Genomic DNA, 18686 nt, shown 5'->3' on the forward strand with positions numbered 1-18686 from the left:
TCCAATCTGAACAGGTCGACCCCTTCGGATCGCGGATCGGGCACGATCCGTTGCACCCCTAATCAACGTACAGGTGATAGTCGATGCCCAAGGCCTCATATGGCACGTCCGTGCCAAACACCCAGGGTCCAGCCACGACAGCTACATATACCGTCAAAGCAACATACCAACAGAATTTGAACAGAACGTGTACGGGAACAGCTGGCTGGTTGGTGAGTGACATGGGTGTCAGGCATGACTGTCCAATCACGAGGGGCACATGCATGACTAACATCCTCCTGTCTTTTCCCTTCCAGGCAGGGCCGCCATCAGGAATTATGGGGCCCCTTACAGAGCTTCAGGCATTGGCCCCCTGGAGAAGAGAACCGGGGGGGGGGGTGTGCTGCTGCCTGAAGTTGAGAAGTGGGGAGGCTGCCACAAATTGTGAAGCGGGGGGGCCTTTACAAAAAAATAAGAAATAAAGAAAAAATATATATAAAAAAGGGGTGTAGCCATCCGGGGCCCTCTGGCTGGGCCCTTTAATAAAAAGAAAACAAATATATATTTCAATGTATTTATTTTTAAAAAGGGGGGTTGCCGTCTTGGGACCTCTGGGCCCTTTAATTATATATATATATATATATATTTTATTAAAGGGCCCAGAGGTCCCCAGACGGCAACCCCCCTTTTTAAAAATAAATACATTGAAATATAATTTGTTTTTCTTTTTATTAAAGGGCCCAGCCAGAGGTCCCCAGGGCCCTGGATGGCAACCCCCCCTTTTTTATATAAATGTTTATTTTATTTTATATTTTTTTCTTATAAAATAATATAAAAAATAAATTTTAAAAAATATTAACAAAGGGGGCTTGCCAACCCGGGGCCCTTTAATAATAATAATAATAATAATATATATATATATAAAAAATAAAAAAAATAAAATATATATTAGGGGTCCGGGCCCCTGGGGACCTCCGGACCCCTAAAAAAAAAAAAAAATTGTCCCTTTAATAAAAATATATAAAAAATATATATTTTTTTAAATAAAAATAAAATAAAAAAAGGGGGGTTTCCATCCGGGACCCTGAGGACCTCCGGGCCCCTTACAGGTGTACTGCCTGTACCCCCCTGATGGCGGCCCTGCTTCCAGGTGACTCTGCATATGCACTTGGGCCCCATCTCATGACTCCATTCCGGAATCCCTAAACCACAGGAGAGGAAAACTACAATGCTGCACACATACGTACCCATGGAGTGGTGAAACGCACATTTGGCATCCTGAAGTCCCGTTTCCGATGCCTGGATAAGTCCGGGGGGACCCTGTTGTATTCCCCAAACTTTGTGTGCCAGATCATCGGGGCATGTTGCATTCTGCACAACTTTGCCGAGAGAAAGGGCCTGGAGATTGACATACGTGATGACCTGACCCCCCAACCAGACATTCCCCCCCTAACTGAGGATACCCCATCTGCTGAAGGAACAGCAGTCAGGAGATGCCTTGTGGAACGTATCTTTGCACTTTAAACACACATTCATAATGGCACAAGGAGAATGCACGCATGCACACCACTGTGGTCCCTAGCTCACACCCCACATCCTCATCACATTGGATTAGCCCAAGTCCACCACACGGGACTTGGGAGCAGCAACACCACGGCAAGGCTCCAATTATGTTGCTGACCATTCATACCACATTCACACGGCCGAGGGTGACACCCCTTTGCCGGCAGGAGTGTCACCCCCCCCCCCACATTCACACACCAGTCACACTAATCTGCACGCCTCACCGTGTGCATTATTACCACAAAAAAAACTCTTAATCAGAGCACTAAAATAACAAAAAACTCTTAACCAGAGCACCAAAATAAAAAATAAACAAAATTAGTTGCCCTGGCTGATGCCACGCCCACGGCCACGGCTCCGCAACTGCCTGGTTGACAGTGGGGATGGGGGGGACATCAGGTGGAGGAGCATCCACCATGGCCGGAGGCCTGCCCTCTAACGCCACGGCAATACGGCTCAGAAGGCTGTTTGTCTCTGACTGCACCTGCACAATGGCAGCTGTGTGGCCCTGGACGGCCTCAGACAGGGTCTGCACCTCTGCCACGAGGGTAGCCGTTGTGGCCTGCAGCTCCCCCAAGCAGGTGATGACAGCTGCTGTATTGTCGGCCACTTCATGCAGACCATTGTTGATGTGTCCCCTGGAGTCCAGGCTGTCGGCCACTCTTCTCATGTCCTGAGCCATCTCACCCATATGTTGGGTCTGTGAGTCCTGGGCAGTGGTCAGGTTCACTGGCAGGTAGTCCGGAACCCCCCTGGTCGCCTTCCTGGGGCCAGGAGAGGCTTCAGGCCTGGCATAGGGGGAGGGATTTGAGGGAGTGGGTGGGTTGGGGATGGAGCCAGAGGGATTTGAGGGAGTGGGTGTGTTTGGGATGGAGCCAGAGGGATTTGAGGGAGTGGGTGTGTTGGGGATGGAGCCAGAGGGACTAGAGGATTGGAGGCTTGACGTCCGGGAAGGACCAGCCGAGCTGGACGACTCCTCAAGATAGAGGGACACCTCCTCACCCAGATGTTCAGCAACATCCTGAATGACCTCATCACTGGAGGTCTGGCCACCACTCCCCTCCACCAATGCCTCTTGGCTTCCCAGGGGGTCAGGGGCAGAATCATCAGGGGATGGTGTGGGACGGGCAGGGGCACCAGATGGCCCTGCCTCCCTCCTGGACATCTGCGGATGACACAAAACATTCACATGTTGGTGGACCCACACACTTGTCACATATTCCCTTCCCCCCCCTCACATGCTACACACCAGATAGTAGAAAAAACACACTTACCTGTCCTCAAGGGCAGCACAACTGAGTCGTAGCCCTGCACTCCCTCCACTTGCACCCTGTTAAGGCAGCGGGCAACCACCTGCTCGTCAGGAGTCAGACGGACCCTAGAGGCAGGTCCACCACCAGTGCCCCTGGCATGCCTCGTCATAAGGGCCATCTTCTCCTTCACCCTCCTGCGAAGATCGTTCATCTTCTTGGAGATGTGTTTGGGCCTCCTCGCCTAATTGCCCACGGCATTAACTTGGTCGGTGATCCTCTGAAGGATCTCGTCCCTTCTGCCCTTACTGGTGTCCTTGCTACTTGCCCCATAGAGGCGATAATAGTACCTCTCCATGGCAGCAAGGATAATGCCCTTCTCCTCTGGGAAGAAGTTTTTTTTTCTGGTCCCAGAACGCCGGGCAGACATGTCCACAATAAGATCGCAAAAGTATACTCACCAAACCAAACAGGTGTACTTTTGCACTCGACGGGCGCATGCCTGGGCGTATTTATGCCCTGGGCGTAAACAGTGGGCCGGCGTAACTCAGGATTAACGCCAGGCCTAGTTGTGAGCATGCGCAGAGGGGCGCGGGACATGGGATCACGTGACGGCGCACGCGCCGGTCTTTCGGCCATTCATTTGCATGGGGTCACGGTTCATTTAAATGGATCACGCCCACTTCCTTCCTACGAATTTACGCTACGATGGCGCAAAAATGCACGCTTCCGATTAGAGAATACGGAGCTTACCTCTCTAAGTTACGTTGGCGTAACACATCTGAGATGCGCTATGCCGGCATAAAAATGCGCCGATCTACGAGAATCTGGGCCATAGCGTCTACAAATTATGGTACATTTAATGGAATTTAGGCCCCTTTCACACTTGTGCGACTTCACCACGATTCACGGCTGCGATTTTGACAAGACAGTCATACGACTGTGGATCAAACTTTGCCCCACGACTTGAAGTACGACTTCAATGAGCAGGGACCCAACTTTGATCCCCCAATAATTAGGGGGAACTCCACGGCAATATTTAAAAAAAAAACAAAAAAAACTGTATGGGTTCCCCCTTCATTGGCATACCGGGCCCATCGGTCTGGTAAGGGTTTTAAGGAGAACCCCCGCTGAAAAAATGGCGTGGGGTCCCCCCCCAAAATCCATACCAGACCCATATCCGAGCACCAGTCCGGCCGGTCAGGAAAGGGGGTGGGGACGAGCAAGCGCCTCCCTCCTAAACCATACCAGGCTGCATGCCCTCAACATAGGAGAATGGGTTTTTTGTGGCACCCCCCCTCACCTCAAAGCACCTTGCCCCTATGTTGGTGAGGACAAGGGCCCCTTACCGACAACCCTGGCCGTTGGTTGTCGGGATCTGTGGGCGGGGGGCTTATCGGAGAGATCCCGGCCCCCCACCCTATGTGAATTCACCTGGAATAAAAAGTGTGAAACAAATGAGAGCTGCAAAATACTCCCCATGCCTCTTAGCAAATACCTTTTGAGTGCCTATTTTCTGAAAAGGGGTAATTTAGGGGGGGGGGGGGTTTGTGCTATCTGGGCATTTCATGGCCTCTGGAACTGTAATAGGCAGTGAGGAGTAAAATCACCATTTTACGCCCTTAGAATTCTGAAGACCGTGCTTGGTTTTTGGGGTCCTGTATGGGGCTAGACTCCCAAAAAGTATATCCTCGTAGTCGGGAGAAGTAGAAGAATGTATTTTGGGGTGTTATTTCACATATATCCATGTCATGTGTGAGCAATATATAATTTAGTAAGAATTTTGTGTAAAAAAAAGAAATTGGTCCTTTTCCCGAAACGTGTGGCAAAAGAAAAAATATTCCATTGACTCATCATGCCTCTCAGCTATTAGCTTGGGGTGTCTACTTTCCAAAATGGGGTCATTTGGGGGGCTTTTGTGCTATTTTGGCATTTTATGCCCAAAATTAGAAGCTTATGCCACACATTACCCACTCTTCTAACCACTTGAAGACAAAGCCCTTTCTGACACTTTTTGTTTACAAGAAAAATATATATTTTTTGCTAGAAAATTACTTTGAACCCCCAAACATTGTATATTTTTTTAAAGCAGAGGCCCTACAGATTAAAATGTTTGGTGTTGCATTTTTTTTTCACACAGTATTTACACATCGAATTTTCAAACTCAATTTCTGGGGGGGAAAAAAACACTTTTTTTTAATTCTAATTCTAATGTTTGGTAAAATATAAATGACTAGTACATAGAAACCAAACATGACATGCTTTAAAATTGCACATGCCTGTGCAGTGGCGTCAAACTACATACATTTTTAAAAGCCTTTACAGGTTGCCACTTTAGATTTACAGAGGAGGTCTACTGCCTTGGTTTTACATCCGCGGTGATACCTCATATGTATGGTGCAATTGCTGTTTACACACGACACGCCTTTGCATGCGAGCACGGAGGGACAGGGGTGCTTTAATTTAATCTAATTTTTTACTTGTTTATTTTTATTTTTACACTGTCCCTTTAATTTTCTATTATTTTTATCATTTTTATTGTTCTCACAGGGAATGTGAATACCCTCTATGATAACAATAGACAGTGGCAGGTACTCCTTTTTTTTTTTTTATAAATTTCTCAATCTTCTTCTAGTGCCATGACCCCTTGATAAAATTTCCCAAGTTATGGGAACCCCTACCATTAAAATTATTTTCTTTACGTTGGTTGTCGGCACCCAAGGCAAGACAAGTAATTTGCGCCCCCAACCGACGGACATTAATGGCATTTAAGTCCTTTTAATGGCAACTATAATCACAGGTAGTGTTACTGTGTCTCCGACTTTGTGGTGTTGTGGTGACTTTGTGGTGTTTCGTAGCAGTGACACCTATGCCGAAATCAGGAGATGGGGTCTCCTCCCGTCCCTCCCACTTCCCATTCCTTACTAGTCAGCTGACCTCTAGTCTCTGCTCCCCAGCCATGCCGTGAACTGAATGGGCACCTGCGAAAAGACTGAGTGGGCTGCTGCTGGCTCCAGGAACAGCTCAGCTGGGCAGCCACAGGCTCCAGGGATAACCCTTGCTGGGTGGCCGCAAAAAGACTGGGAGAGCGATGTGGGCTTTAGGACCAGCCCAGGATTCGGCGACCCCTGGCAAATCATCATTTGACCCCCGAGGGGGTCCCGACCCCCAGGTTTAGAACCACTGCCTTAAAGCATCTGACCACACCAAGATTGCTGTGATAAGATGCTTTCCCAATGGCGCTGTTTATATCCGGCGAAACTGAAGTCATGAAATGCTCTGGTTTCTTAGGCTATAGAGATAATTAAAGCCATTCTGGTCTCCAATCAGCTCTATGGTCAGCTGGTGGAACCACCGGCTGCATTCTTGGGTTCCTGGTGGGACAGGAGAGCCTGTCGGTAGGGGTCGTAATTTCCCACTGTTTGTAAAAGCAGTCTAGTGGCTAATTTGCCGCTAAGATTGCTTTTACATGAAGGCCAACTGCGAGCTGAAAAAGAACGATACCAATATGGTGCCTAAACCTGCAGGCATCATTCCGGTATAACCACTCAAATTCCAGCAACATACCAGTACGTTGCTGGTCCTTGTTGGGCATATATTGTAATGTTCTTTTTTTTTAAGCAGCCTTTGAGGTGAAAGAAAAAAGAGAACCTAACAAATTCCTCCATTCACATTGATCGATCAGTGTTATGCCCACCATTAGAATAACGCCCTGCGTCAAACCACCTCTAATGACATGCACTGTTCTTTTTTTACATTCAGCACATGGGCTGATCGATTTATGTTATATCTCATTTTGGCCAGAATTGTGCAGCTCTAGTGAGGAGTGAAATCAAAAATTTACGCCCTTAGAAATTCTGAAGGCGGTGATTGGTTTTCGGGATCCTGTACGTAGTTGGCTCCCAAAAAGTCTCACACATGTGGTATCTCCGTACTCAGGAGAAGCAGCAGAATGTATTGTGGCATGTAATTCCACATATAACATATATATATAACAGCTTTTATTTTATTTTTTTTCACTTGTGATAAAAAATTTAAAAATATTTAAAGGGGTCAACATTCTCAGCAATTTCCTTGGAGTGTCTGCTTTCCAAAATGGGGTCATTTGGGGGGGGGGGGGGGGGTTGTACTGCCCTGTAATTTTAGCACCTCAAGATATGAGATAGACAGTCATAAACTAAAATCTACGTAAGTCCCCTTTCACACTTATACGACTTGTACCACGATTTTGGACCGCAAAATCGTATGACAAGTCATTCTCCATGATTTTCAATGACTACCATTCATATTGGCAAGACTTTAAGTTGTGACAATTTTGAAGTACTTCCTGCACTACTTTTTTTCTGAAGTTGGATCAAAGTCATATTCCGTATTAACTTGTGCATAAAGGGGAACTCCGCGCCATAAAAAAAACAAAACAAAAAAACAGCATGGGTTCCCTCTTCATGAGCATACCAGGCCCAGAGGTCTAGTATGTATTTTAAGGAGAACCCCCGCGCCGAAAAAATGGCATGGTGTCTCCCCCAAAATCCATACCAGACCCTTATCTGAGCACCAGCCTGGCCGGTCAGGAAAGGGGGTGGGGACGAGCGAGTGCCCCCCCCTCCTGAGCCGTACCAGCCGTGATAAAGACAAGGGCCCCTTCCCGACAACCCTGGCCGTTGGTTGTTGGGGTCTGTGGGCTAATCAGAATCTGGGAGCCCCCTTTAATAAGGGGGCCCCCAGAACTCTGCCAAGAAAAGTGAATAAAAATGTCTACCAAAGCATAGGGGCAATGCGCCCCTATGTCAACCGCTGCCCCATGCGTCGGCATATATGCTCCTTTTCTTTTTTTTTACTGCAATGATGAAATCGCGAGGACAAACCCTGTTGCTGTCAAAATAAATAAATCAGTGCTGCTGCTGAATGGTGTACCGGCAAAGCAAACAAAGGTTAACAATAAATCTCAGTAACAGTACAGTAAAACAGTAGACATACCTGCAAAGCAAACACAATAAAACACAGTAACAATAAAACATTACTGTATAGCATAACCTACAGTAAAACAGTAAGAACAATAAAACATCTATTTTTGGCTTTATTTAAAAAAAATGAACATTCCAGATTATGAACATTTGAACATTCCAGATTATGGTCTCTCAAAATACGATGGCCATCTAACATCTTTCGAGACCCTGTGTGAAAGTGTGCCCTATGACTGGGCCGTGCTGTACCCTAAGCTAATACCCCACTAGTGTGTGGTAGCGACGGAAACAGTCACTGATGCAGAGACCAGGTTGGCCTGGACAGGAGGGACAATAATAGCGGGTGTCCACGTTTTCCACAGACATCTTCTTTGGGGTTCCCTTTGGGTGGTGGTACCAGGGAGGACATCCAGAAAATGCCTCTCATGCAGCCGGTTTACTGCATTTGGATTGTGAAAATTGGGCCACAGAACCTTCTGGATACAGAAGGGCTGTGATGATCTCTTCATGGAATTTTTGTAAGGATCCAGTTCTTTCAGATGCCTAGTATAGTACATAAGCATTGAACAGAGCCAATTGGTATAGGTATACAGACACTTTTCTGTATCAGTCTGGCCTAACAGGCAATTAAGTATGGCCCCATCATCTGGTCGTTGAAGTCCACCCCTCCCATTTTGGGGTTGTATTCGTGGACACAGAGGTTTTTTTTTTTTAACACCAGTCGTAGTAATTTTGACTGCCGTATCTGCGTAAATGGAAGACAAAACGAAAATGTTCCGTTTGGCCTTCCATCTCACTGCAAGCAATTCATTGCACCTCAAGCAGGCTCTCTCCCCAATCTAAGTCGGGTATCTACAATCTGTTGAGGAAGCCCCGGTGATTAGATTGCACGGTGCCACATGTGCCAATTCCTAATTGAAAGAGTTGTCTAAAAAGTGCCACGCTTATATAAACATTGTCCACGTATAAATGGTACCACTTTCGGAATAAGGGTGACACCAAGTCCCAAACAATCTTGCCACTCTTCCCTGTGTAGTCTCAGGGCTCCACTCTGCTATATTTTCCCTTATAAACCAGGAAACTATATGTATAGCCTGTTGCCCTGTCACAGAGCTTGACCCCATATCTGGCATGCTTGCTGGGGAGAAACTGTTTGAACACAAGGCGGCCAGAAAATTTAATGAGGGACTCAATGCAGACATGTTGATCAAGGATAAACAAGGCTGCAAATTGTTGGTTGAAGTGGTTTAAGAGGGGCTGAATTTTGTGAATTATATTCAGGGTCACCCCAATGATGACAGATTTCTTTGTCGTTGAAGTGCTATAACCACAAGATTTGCTTGTATCTAGTCCTGGCCATGGTAGCAGAGAACACAGGCATATGGGGTCAGTGGACCAATATGACCGCAACTCACTCTTTTTAGTAATGCCCATGAGGGGGGATAGGCTCAGAAAGCTCTTAAATTCAGGAACCGTTGTAGGTTTCCAGCCAAATTCTCTGTCAAGGGTCAAATTTGGATTTGCGGCGATAAATTGACCAGCGTATAAATTGCTTTGGTCCACAAACAGCTTATGAAAGTAAAGGGAAGTAAAATCTTCTGTTATCATCTGAATTCCGGGTTGGCCAGTGAATGGGGGAAGTATGGGCACTGCAGAAGTGGTGGGCTCCCAATCAGGACTTGCAAGTGCAGTGGGAACAGCACTATGGGCTCTGTACCTGTTCAAATTCTTGGTGGCTGTGGGACACTACTTGTGCTAGTCACGGCACCAGCTTGAACTGCACTTATGGGACTCGCCACGTCACCAAGTGTTATTGCAGTGTTGGTTTGTCTACGACCAGGACGTACTAGGCCACTGGTGCTTGCCAGTTCACCAGAAGGTTGAGCGGCACTAGTACTGAACATGGACATACGGTCCAAGTACATCCGATCCCCCCATAGGGGAGAGCGGAGAAAAGACAGGGCGGTCCCTGCACAGTGTGAGGAGACCGCCCTGTCATCTGCCGCCTCAGCGGGGATCAACGGAGCAATCCCCGCTGAGCTTATGGAGCACACGGAGGCGGATTATTACTGATCCGCCCCGTGTGAAAGGGCCCTAACGCTGCGGTTTTGTGTGCTGTGTATTGGAAGGGACAGTGATCTACTGATCCTGCACTTTGGGTTGGCTGGGCAGAGGGGCTAAACACGGGTGCTGGCAGGTGTTGGGGCTGATCCTGCTAACCCTGCATTTTTGGGAACACTATACTGTTGGGGACGCTAGTATAGTTCTGATTTGAAACAATGATATTGATCCATTCAGACACTATACTAGTATTGGAGGTGTGTGTGTGTGTTAGTGTTTTTGGCAATGAAAGGGTTAAATCTGACGCTGTCTGGGATTGACGCTAACACTAACTGACTCTGACACTAACTGATGTCAAGAAAAAAAGGGAATAGCCGCTCCAGGTGGGAACCCAGATGAATTTCCTCCGCTGCAGACAACTCAGGTGCAGGCAATGCACTTAGCAAAGCAGGAACAAAAAATTGTCTCTGGACAGCCGCACTCTGAACAAAAAAAAAGGACAGCAGTCGGGTTTTACTTTATTTTGCTGTGACTTGTTGTGCTGTCCTTTTTTTTTTAATAAAGGCTACAATTTGTTCAAAGTGCGGCTGTCCAGAGACAATTTTTTGTTCCTACTAACTGATGTCACCCGTGACACTTATACAGTGATCAGAAAAAAGATCTGTGCACTATACTAATGACACTGTGACATGGAGTGAAAGGGTTAACTGGGGGGTGATCAGGGGAATAAAACTTTATTAGGGAATATGTGGCAGGACCCTGAACTTTTATAAGACTGCCGCTGCCGCTAACTGACACTAACTAGCGGCATATTCAAAAAAAATCTGACCTTGGTGATGCTGTGACAGGGAGTGAAGGGTTTAACTGGAGGGGTGATCAGGGGGTGAAATATGTGCCTATGTGTCCTGGTGTACTCACAGTTGGATGCTCTCTGGAATCGAAAGGGATCCAGGAGGGGAGATTGCATCCCTTCCTGTTACTGTAACTAATCTGATCACCGCTGGGACAGGTACTTTGTTTCGTGCAGCTGTGCCGCCCGGAACTGGTTAACAACACTGGACTACTTTGGTGTGTATGTGTGTGTGTATATGATATATATATCTATATATACCAAATATTTTTTTTTTTTTTTTACAGATAGGCACCTTGCATCAGTCTTTGGATGCAGTTATACTATAATCATGCGTCTGTATCATATATATGAATTATCTGTAATCATAAGTGGCCTTTTTATCTTGTAATGTGACTTTAACCACCTGAGCCCCGGGCCATTGTAAAATGACGGCTTCATTGTGGCTCTGAAAATCCAACAGTACGTCATATGACATCCTGGATTCCTCCGGCCACTGGGGGGCGCGCGAGCGAGCCAGGTACCTGCGATGGGTAATGACAGAGCAGGGACGTGGAGCTCTGTGTGTAAACACAGAGCTCCACGTCCTGTCAGGGGAGAGAGGAGAACGATCTGTGTCCCTTGTCACCCCCCTCCCCCCACAGTTAGAACACAATACAGGTACACATTTAACCCCTTCCTCACCCCTAGTGTTAACCCATTCAATGCCAGTCACATTTATACAGTAATTAGTGCATATTTATAGCACTGATCGCTGTATAAATGTGAATGGCGCCAAAAATGTGTCAAAAGTGTCTGATGTATCCGCCATAAGGTCGCAGTCCCAATAAAAAAAAAAAAATCGCAGATCGCCGCCATTACTAGTAAAAAAAAAAATTATAATAATAATAATTCTGTCCCATATTTTGTAAGCGCTTATTGCGATTTTTTTTTGATTTTTTTTTTTTACCAAAAATATGTAGAAGAATACGTATCGACCTAAACTGAGATTTTTTTTTTTTTAATTGGGCTATTTATTATAGCAACAAGTAAAAAATATTGATATTTTTTTCAAAATTGTTTATTTTTTTGTTTATAGCGCAAAAAATAAAAACCGCAGAGGTGATCAAATACTACCAAAAGAAATTTTCCAGTGCTGAATTATTTCACTTTTTATTTATGTAGCAAAACGTATCTGCAATTCGGAGTTCATCTTGCCTTTCGTCAAAAAAATCTCGGTCCTCCCGATTTTGAGGATAAGAGAATCACATGCTCTGTCCATCTGTGCGTACATCTTCAGCCTAAAGATCTCCTTCCTTTTCCAGTGGAAATGGTTTTGAAATCTCCGGCCCCCCTGCAAAGTGCTGCCCTAGGCCTGGGCCTTGTTGGCCTAGGCCAAGATACAGCATTGCTTGCATCTGTGCCCTAAGCTGTCTGTGATTGAATCTCTATCTATATGTTAAGCTGTCTATCCGCCTGCTTGTGCTTACCTCTCCTGCGCTATGTGCCATATATATGATTCATAGCCTTATATATCGAAGTACCTGATTTGAGATTATATTCTCATTTGGATATACTCATACAGGGCATCTGGCAATATCCTTTGTACCAACTGGCATTTTTAATAGCACATTCATTTAGGGCCAGGCCAGTCCCCTCTCTCCTCCCTCCCCCTCTCTCTTTCTTTCTTTCTCCCTCTCTCTCTCTTTCTCCCTCTCCCCCCCTCCCTCTCTCCCCTCTCCCCCCCCCCCCCCCTCTTCCCCCTCCCCCTCTCTCCAGGTCTCCTTCTCCATCCCTCTCTCTCATCTCACCACTCTCCCAGGACAAAGTGCCCCTTCTCTCAATACTCTCCCAGGACAAAGCACCCCCTTCTTCTCTCACCCCCCCCCCCCTTAAAAAAACTGAACAGGCATTGAAGTTAAAAGCTAATGTCCATCCTGATCAGCTCCGATTCAGCAGTGGATCTGTTCCTGGTTGCCATGTTCCTTAGATAAAATATCTTCTTGGTTTATGAGGTCTTTCATTTCCTTTCTACAAGGTTCTCCATTTGTCGCTGACAAAAGAAAAACCAACAAACTTTTCCTGATCCTTGGCTTTAACAGACTTTGTTTGGTCTGTGATTTCTTCCAGCTCCATTTTATTTTTTTGTATGGTTTCGGGGTTCTGAAAAAGAAAGAGAGAACAGTTAGATTGACTAATAATTAAAAGAAATGCCTCTATGACCTTAGGGGGGCATTTCCCCCTGTATGGGTCATCCAAGTCCATATGATTGTGAGATGTCCGATACTAGTCACCATTGTGCATTAACAAGGATATGAATTTTCACTATTAGAATTGTGCAACCTTACTTCTAATGCCTAGTACACACGAGAGGATTTATCCGCGGAAACGGTCCGGGGGACCGTTTCCGCGGATAAATCCTCTGGCGGATTTTGATCTCATGGTTGTACTAACCATGAGATCAAAATCCCCGCGGAATTCCGTCCGCGGTGACGTGTCGCGCCGTCGCCGCGATGATGACGCGGCGGCGTGCGTGACGCTGTCATATAAGGAATTCCACGCATGCGTCGAATCATTACGACGCATGCGGGGGATGGATTCGGACGGATTGATCCGGTGAGTCTGTACAGACCAGTGGACCAATCCGTTAGAATGGATTCCAGCGGATAGATTTCTTAGCATGTCAAGAAATTTTTATCCGCTGGAATCCATCCCGGGGACAAAAATCCGCGGAAACAGATCGCTGGATCGTACACACCAGGGGATCTATCCGCTGGAGCGGCCCGCGGATCAATTCTAGCGGATCGATCCTCTTGTGTGTATGGGGCCTTAAGGGTTTATATCTGTCCCCTTATTTCACTTTACTCACTCCTCCTGAGTCTTCAGATTGAGAGTTGGGCTGAGAGCTCATATGAGGTCTGCCTGTTGCTATCCTCTCAGGATCACAGTTTCACACGCTGTCTCCCAGCTCCTGAGTACATAACAGCAGTGAGAGCCCCATAGCTAAGTGATATGTAACTCTTTCCCCCAATCCTTCAATCTGATGAGTCAGATTCAAGCTGCTCCAAATAAACTAAGATTTGAATAAAAAAGCTGCACAGTTGTAATAAATGAAGACAGAATATTCATATCCTTGTATAAGTTTTGGTCTTGATGGTTTCTTGTCAAGCACAATGTGAAAATATAAAATATTGCGCTAATTATTAACTTAATTAATGATGCCAACCGTGCTAAAACAGTGATTCAAAAAAACAAATCCACAAAATGTGTCCAATTGTGTATAGGATGTGCACCAGTGTTTCAATTTAAACAACAACACCCAGTTCAGTGCAGTGATAGGATTAATCGATGTAATCACAAACACACTCCTGCTTCACAGATGGGGGGGATCTCCTCCACACAGACACCGCTCATGAAAAGGAAAGGAGACAGCTCATTGCACAGATGGTATGGCACCAAAAAGAAACAAAAGATATTCTCTAGAATGGCACACTCACGCTACCGCCGTTAAAACAAAGCATAGATATCCAATGCACCAATCCTCCATAGGGACCGCTCAGCTGATGTTGCATCTACTCATTCGGATCCACTGTCCGTCCCGCTCGTAGCTCCTCCCCCACGCGTTACGTCAATGGTCACTTGACTTATCATGGGTCACTCCCCGTCAGTCCTCAGCTGTTGGTATTTATAGTCAGTGAGGCCTGACAGGTAAAACGGGAGCGAAGGAGTGATTGCACATCGTCATCATTGCTGGCATTCAAAGGATTAAACATGCATTGTACACAATATCTAATGCATGTTAGCAATTTTAATAAGAACTAAATGTTTAAAACTTTATCTAAAAACTTTACCGATTTTGGCATTAATAGACACTGAGGATATGCATCAAAGGCATAGCAGCCTCTAGTGGCTAAAAACAAAATTACAAGCTTATATTGCAAAACCTTATCAAGCAATCAATTAGACACAGATATAATCGCATTATTAACATACACTTATAAATATACAATAAAAATCCCAAATATATTGCGGTTTTAAAAAACCATAGGTGCTCTAAGATTGAATTAAAAATATGATTTAAAATTTAAAATTTAAAAGTTGCAGAGAGGAATTCAGTATATATTAAAATAGATAGATACATATCACAAATACTTAATTAGTTATCAGAAATAAAACAAATTGAGGTCGAATTCTATATTTAACCCATTGGGCGATAAAGACCTCATTTCGTGTATCCCATCTTGATTCAGTTTGACTTAAAGTCCGTACCATATGGCTACCTCTCCAATGGGGGTTATATTTAGCAATTGCCCAAAATTTGAGATCTTTAGGATTCATATTGTGGCACGAAGCAAAATGACGCGACACATTATGATTCGGAAAGCCCTTTTCAATATTTTGAACATGTTCCCTGAGCCTTTTCCATAGAGGTCTTTTTTGTGCGACCAATGTACTGCAGAGAGCACGAACATTGTAGAGCATAGACAACACCCTCCGTTCTGCATGTTATTAAGTCTTTTATTTGGTATTCCTTTTGTGTAACATTGGACGTAAAGCTGGAACATTTTTGGACCATTAAAATTGGTCTTTTTGCAGGCAAAACACCTTTTACAAGGAAAAAAAGCCTTTTCCCTGAAAAAAGGTAAGAGTATTTGATTTGGAGGGGAGGATCGGGTACATTTTTTGCCACCAAATCCCTCAAAGAGGGAGCACGTCTGTAGATTACCCTTGGCATACTTGGAGTATACATTGCAGCTGTTGATCAGCTTGCAATATAGACCAATTGCGTTTGAAGATCAATTCCAGTTGTCTGTGTTGGACATTATAGTCCAAAATTATTGGTATATTGTCATCAATGGTTTTGTTTGTAATCTTATCTTCAATTAGTGTCTCTCTCGGTATATCTAACACGTTTTTTATTTGCGTCTGTATGAAGCTACTGTCATACCCTTTTTTGGTGAATCTCTCGCCAATCCAGTTGGCTTGTTCCAAATAGGTCTGAGGGTCGGTACAATTCCTGCGGATTCTTACTAACTGACCTTTCGGTATGTTGATGAGCCATGGATCATGATGGCAGCTATCTACCGGGATATAGCTGTTCCGTTCTACCGGTTTGAAAAGGTTTTAGTAATGATCTTTTGAGCTTCAAGTGAAATTTCTAAGTCCAGAAATTGTATCTTTTTTCATTGATCCCTTTTCATGAGCGGTGTCTGTGTGGAGGAGATCCCCCCCATCTGTGAAGCAGGAGTGTGTTTGTGATTACATCGATTAATCCTATCACTGCACTGAACTGGGTGTTGTTGTTTAATTGAAACACTGGTGCACATCCTATACACAATTGGACACATTTTGTGGATTTGTTTTTTTGAATCACTGTTTTAGCACGGTTGGCATCATTAATTAAGTTAATAATTAGCGCAATATTTTATATTTTACACATCTTTACTTTGTTTGACCCACTACCAAATATTTTTGCAGCTTTTTATTATTTGGTGATTTATTAATGTCATAATTTTTGAGTATTTAATTTAGCGCTGTAGTTATTTTTTACATATTGTCAAGCACAATGATACTCCGTCTTACAAACATCATTTATTTGGTGTGTACAGTGCCAGGCCGGGTGGACCGCACACACACAGTGCTTTCATTTCTACTTACCTTCTTATGTATATGAAATGGGGGAGGAGGCTTCTTCACTTGCAGCTCTTTCCAATTTATTCCATTGAAGAATGGGTGGTCTTTTATGTTGGCAACATCCTTTTTGCGGGTCTTCGGGTCTTTGCGCAGGAGCTGTGGGGGGAAAGAAAATAGAGAAACATAAGATGACAGTGATCTGGTAAATGGAATAGCCATTTTATTTATCAACATTTATTTCTGATTAAGCAGATATATTTGATGCAAATGTTGTTAGAAGTCATATTGTGTTCATTTACACCTCCAGCTATGAAGATTGCTATCTCATCCTTTTCCTCAAACGGACACGGGAAGTCACAAGCAACTATTCCGCATTTTAACCGCTTAATAACCGCCGCATGTATATGTACGTCACAGAATGGCACGTACAGGCATATGGGCGTACATGTACATCCCTGCCTTTCGCGGGTCGGGGGTCCCATCGGGGACCCCCCGCTACATGCGGCGGTCAGTTCTTCCGTGGGAGCGATCGGGATGAGGGCGCGGCTATCCGTTTCTAGCCGCCCACTCGCGAACGCTCCCCGGAGCTGAAGAACGGGGAGAGCCGTATGTAAACACGGCTTCCCCGTGCTTCAATGTGGCGGTTGCATCGATCGTGTGATCCCTTTTATAGGGAGACACAATCGATGACGTCAGACCTACAGCCACACCCCCCTACAGTTGTAAACACACTAGGTGAAGCATAACTCCTCCAGCGCCCCCTGTGTTTAACTCCAAACTGTCATTTTCAAAATAAACAATGCAATTTAAATGCATTTTTTGCTGTGAAAATGACAATGGTCCCAAAAATGTCAAAATTGTCCGAAGTGTCCGCCATAATGTCGCAGTCACGAAAAAAATCGCTGATCGCCACCATTAGTAGTAAAAAATAAAAATAAATAAAATGCAATAAAACTATCCCCTATTTTTGTAAACGCTATAAATTTTGCGCAAATCAATCGATAAACGCATATGTTTTTGGGGGATATTTATTATAGCAAAAAGTAAAAAATATTGCATTTTTATCAAAATTGTCGCTTTATTTTTGTTTATAGCGCAAAAAATAAAAACCGCAGAGGTGATCAAATACCACCAAAAGAAAGCTCTATTTGTGGGGAAAAAAGGACGCCAATTTTGTTTGGGAGCCACGTCGCACGACCGCGCAATTGTTAAAGCGACGCAGTGCCGAATCGCAAACCTGGCCTGGGCATTTAGCTGCCTAAAGGTCCGGGGCTTAAGTGGTTAATCAAGATTTTGACTTCAAAGAAACTTTAGATAGATAAGGTCCCACCCACTTCAGACCATATAAATTGTATTCACTGTCCTAGCCAATTAGAGAATCTATTTTTCAATCTGGCTTCAACAGTCAAATGTTACTGAAACCCATGAGGTTTCCCCTACAATTGTAATGCATAAAACTGCTAAGAGGTCTATTTCTAAAGATCTGTGGTGTCCATTCTCCGCACATCGCAGCAAATACCTTACACATTGCTGGCAATTTACATCCTATTAATAAAATGCTGATTGCAATGTGGAGTCTGCGGTGTGTTCTTTGCATAATGCTGCCAAGAATTCTTGTTCATAGGAGGGGAGTATTGTCACATGACATTTCAAGGTCATGTGACAGGTTTCCTCCACCTCCTAGCTCTTTTTTTTTTTACAATAATTAGGATGAATGGGGCTCCACTGCCGCTCAGAGTACTCATGCAAGTGAAGAGTAAACTGCAAAGAACACTGACTCATTGGCTTGGCCTAAATGTCTACTTTTCTTGTCCCACTGGAACTATGTCACTACTTACCTTTGCCAGTAAGTCCAGGAGATTAGGGTTGGCCTCTTCTGGATAACATGGCTCATCCTGGAGTATGGATTTCTTCACCTTGTCATTGTCCTCGCCAACGTAGAATGGGTGATATTTGAAGGCCACTTCAAAGAGAATTATTCCCAGAGAGAAATAATCTGCCATTCTGTCATATGATTTAGATTCATGGACCGGTAAGAAAATCAGAGAGATTGGGATCAGAGCAACAAAATAAGGCTGGAAAACAGGAGCATCACTTAGAAGCACCTTAAAGAGAACCTGTCATCATTATTAAACCTGACCCAGTTGAACCTTCCTGAAGGATGTCATTGTTACAACACCTCCGGGGCAGACCACGCCTCCAGGGCAGACCACGCCGCCTCAGGGTCACACATGAAATTTGCCAGCCATGGATCTAGCACTGCTTTAGGGAGTCCAGAGGCTTCCTCCAGTGTCAGCTGAGACTGGAAAATGCATTTTGAAATGAAATTTTCCCTTGTATACAGGTTCTCTTTAATTTACTTCTAATCTGGTTGGTTGATAATTGATTGTTATATACAGGTTCAAG

General features: G+C 44.6%; 1 protein-coding gene across 1 annotated transcript; it reads right to left on the bottom strand.

Moving 5' to 3' along the window:
- Positions 1 to 12545: 12545 nt before the first annotated feature.
- Positions 12546 to 18288, bottom strand: LOC120930290 (protein kinase C delta type-like). The gene is made up of 3 exons (XM_040341510.1): positions 18119 to 18288; positions 16305 to 16436; positions 12546 to 12809 (listed from the first exon to the last, which is right to left on the bottom strand). The coding sequence occupies exons 1-3, from the start codon at positions 18281 to 18283 to the stop codon at positions 12678 to 12680; spliced, it is 429 nt and encodes a 142-aa protein (XP_040197444.1). The 5' UTR covers positions 18284 to 18288; the 3' UTR covers positions 12546 to 12677.
- Between the last annotated feature and the right edge of the window lie 398 nt (positions 18289 to 18686).

The sequence above is a fragment of the Rana temporaria genome, chromosome 3 (assembly GCF_905171775.1).
Source record: "Rana temporaria chromosome 3, aRanTem1.1, whole genome shotgun sequence".
NCBI lineage: Eukaryota > Metazoa > Chordata > Amphibia > Anura > Ranidae > Rana > Rana temporaria.